General features: G+C 55.2%; 1 protein-coding gene across 1 annotated transcript; it reads right to left on the bottom strand.

Annotated features, from left to right (window-relative positions):
• Positions 1 to 1,820: 1,820 nt before the first annotated feature.
• Positions 1,821 to 2,504, bottom strand: LOC123165416 (homeobox-leucine zipper protein ROC8-like). Its single transcript, XM_044583054.1, has 3 exons — positions 2,395 to 2,504; positions 2,147 to 2,264; positions 1,821 to 2,042 (listed from the first exon to the last, which is right to left on the bottom strand). The coding sequence occupies exons 1-3, from the start codon at positions 2,502 to 2,504 to the stop codon at positions 1,821 to 1,823; spliced, it is 450 nt and encodes a 149-aa protein (XP_044438989.1).
• Positions 2,505 to 2,927: the final 423 nt, after the last annotated feature.

Here is a 2,927-nt window from a genome sequence, read left to right on the forward strand (position 1 = left end):
GGACGGGCCAACAGAGAAGAACTCGACGACGGTTGCGGCACCAATCGGCGCGAGGCCGATGTCTCCCGCGGTTGTCGGAGTAGACGAAATGGGCGGGGTAGATGACGGCGACGCTGGCGATGGGCTGGTGCTGGAAGAAGACGAAGGAGGTGGACGGGGCGGCGGCGGCTACGTGGGTAGCGGCAGCGGCGGCCAAAGAAGAGCAGCGGCGCAGCGGCGGCTAGGTTAGTAGCGCGGCGGCGGTGCTCGAAGTAGGCGAAGAACCCGACAGCATGACGAAGACCGGCGCGGACGATGGCGTTCCCGCGCTAAGGGAGGCGGCGCGGTGCATACCACGAAAGTCGACGCGCGGGGACGACACAGCGGCGGCGGGCAAGTTCGGGCGACGGCAGGACGATCTCGGGGCGGCGGCAGGGACCGCGGGCTGCAGCGCGACAGCCCGAAAGGGCGGCGCGGCGGAGGAGCGCGGGCCGGTGCAACCACGGGACGGCCTCGGGACGGCGGCATGGACCGTGTGCCACGCTCGCTACGGCCCGACGGGGCGACGCAGCGGGAGCGCGAGGGTCGGTGCTGCCACGGAAACGACCTGAAGCAGACGGTCTCGGGGCGGCGGTGGACCGCGGGCCGCGGCACTACGGCCCGACGGGACGACGCAACGGCAGCCCGTTGCTTAATCGGTGGAGAGGCGCGCTGTACTCGGTGACCATCTTCATGAAATCCTGCAGGGTCATGCGCAGGCGGTTGATCAGACCGACCGCGCTGCAATGATAGAGAGTGTTCCGTGTGTTCTCGGTTGACCAGACCAAATATACATGGATTGAAGAGCCAACATGCAGATTTACAGCCTACGATCGGATGGTCAGCACAGATGCATGAGCAGCCAAACACCCGCGCGGAACGTCTGAGCAGCAGCGGCCATGCGGCGCGGGCCACCGGGCCAACGTAGGACGCGCTAGCGGCGATCGTGCCTGTGCACGTAACCTGCTGCCACGATTGAAGCTTTGTGGCGGGTCTAGAGCAGCCGTTGCACCCGTGCATCCAAGCTGGATGGATGTGTGGTTGACGAGCGCTAGGTACGGGCGGGGCCCCGGCGGTGGTTATGAAGGCCGGCCGTCTTGGAGACAGCGCGCGGGTGCGGAAGCGGCAGCTGCTAGGGTTTAGGATCGAGGTAAGGCTGATACCATGTTAGAAGGAAGAGTGAGATTTGATGAAATAGTTCGTTGTATTGCTTAAGCCTCATGGGCATATATATATATAAGAGTGCATAATCATTTTAAAGTACAAGGCAAGGCAGAATAATATCCTATGCTATCCTAACTTTTCTAATAATCAATATACTCAACACTTGGCTTTGGCGTGTTAGATCTCTCTCCACTTTCTCTGATGTGATGAGCTTCTCACCGTCTCACCTCTAACAGGGATGACGCCGGGGAGAGGAACTGAGTAGGCGCGTCCTGCCGGCCGCCGATGCGGGACAGTAGTCGTCACAACTAGTTAGTATATATATCGAAGGAAACCATGTTTCTTACGGAAGTAGCAGATCGAACAGGATTTTCATGGAATAATCTGATACATCGAATTGAATAGGTATAAGACTTCTTCAGCAGTTTGTGTAGGCACAGTCCTCATCAGTTACAGATTACAACACAAAGGCACAACAAATTGCCCCGCGGTTGGATGGAGATCTGAAAACCAAGAATCAGGAACAAATCATAACTCTTATTCGAAACCTTGTAATCTATTCCAACTTATGCATGTTTAGTCGTACAATTTCTTCGTCGGAAGTATGGAGGAGGAACATTGGCATGCAAAAAGTAAAGCTAGAGCTCATCTTGGAAAGATGTGGCGCAGAGGAGGGACCCCGCCTTGAGGCGAGCGTTCTCCTTATCGAGCTCCTCCTGCTGGTCGATGTAGTGCTTGGCGATGCAGTTGGGATTGAGGCAGATGAAGTTCTTGAGCACCTCCCGCATGACCATGTTCTCGGACAGGAGCCTTGTGTTCTCCTCGCGGAGGAAGAGGTTCTCCGCCCGCTCGTACTCAACCTGCCATGCCATCATACAGATTCCATCACCCAGGTAAGGATCGAAAAAATGGAAGAAAAGAAAACTATGGAGCAATCAGAGAGATCCAGTATTCCAGTTCATACCTTCATCTGTGTACGGTGGTTCTGGAACCAGGACCTGATCTGCTTGTTCTCCAGGCCAAGCTCGCGTCCAAGCTGAGCGCTCTGGGCCTCGTCGGGGTAGCCGCACTTCTGGAACGACCTGCGCGTGCACACACACATACTTGATTAGTTTCTGCCGATCGATCACTAGTATGAAAATGCACGGAACAGCAAATAATTAACAAGGGAAATGGACAAAAAGGAAGATATTAATGGAGATTAGAACCTACTCCTCCAGCTTTCGAATCTGCTCCGGCGTGTGCCGGCGTTGGCGCTTCCGGCGCTCCTGCAGCTGCTGCTGGCTGTCGGAACCCCCCTCCTGGTGGTCGCCCATGTCCATGGCTCTCTCTCGGAGACTGGCTATATATAGGAGGAGAGGAATGAAGGGGGGCGATAGCCTTTTGCTCTGATGTGCGATCCCTCCCGGCCCGTGCTCCTATTTATATAGAAGCAGTGGTAACCCTCCAGGCGAGGCGATATATGGCGAAATTAATACTGCCACTCAGTGCCAACCCATCGTATCGTCGTTTCCTTCCTTCTTTGGCTCCATCTTTTCGCAGGACTCTCAGTGCCAAGCCCCGCTCCTCTTGGCTTCTTTCCTTTTCGCCCCTATACTGCTAGCTTTGGGTTGCGTTTGCATCTCCTCTCTTTTGGCGCACATATATTACAATGCATGTGAGTTAATTCCATGCTTTTTTTTACCAACTAGTATAATCTTTTGCCAGAATTACGATTTAAGGAAAACAAAATATAGGTGCCAGCA

Source organism: Triticum aestivum, chromosome 7D, assembly GCF_018294505.1.
Source record: "Triticum aestivum cultivar Chinese Spring chromosome 7D, IWGSC CS RefSeq v2.1, whole genome shotgun sequence".
In the NCBI taxonomy this organism is placed as follows: Eukaryota; Viridiplantae; Streptophyta; class Magnoliopsida; order Poales; family Poaceae; genus Triticum; species Triticum aestivum.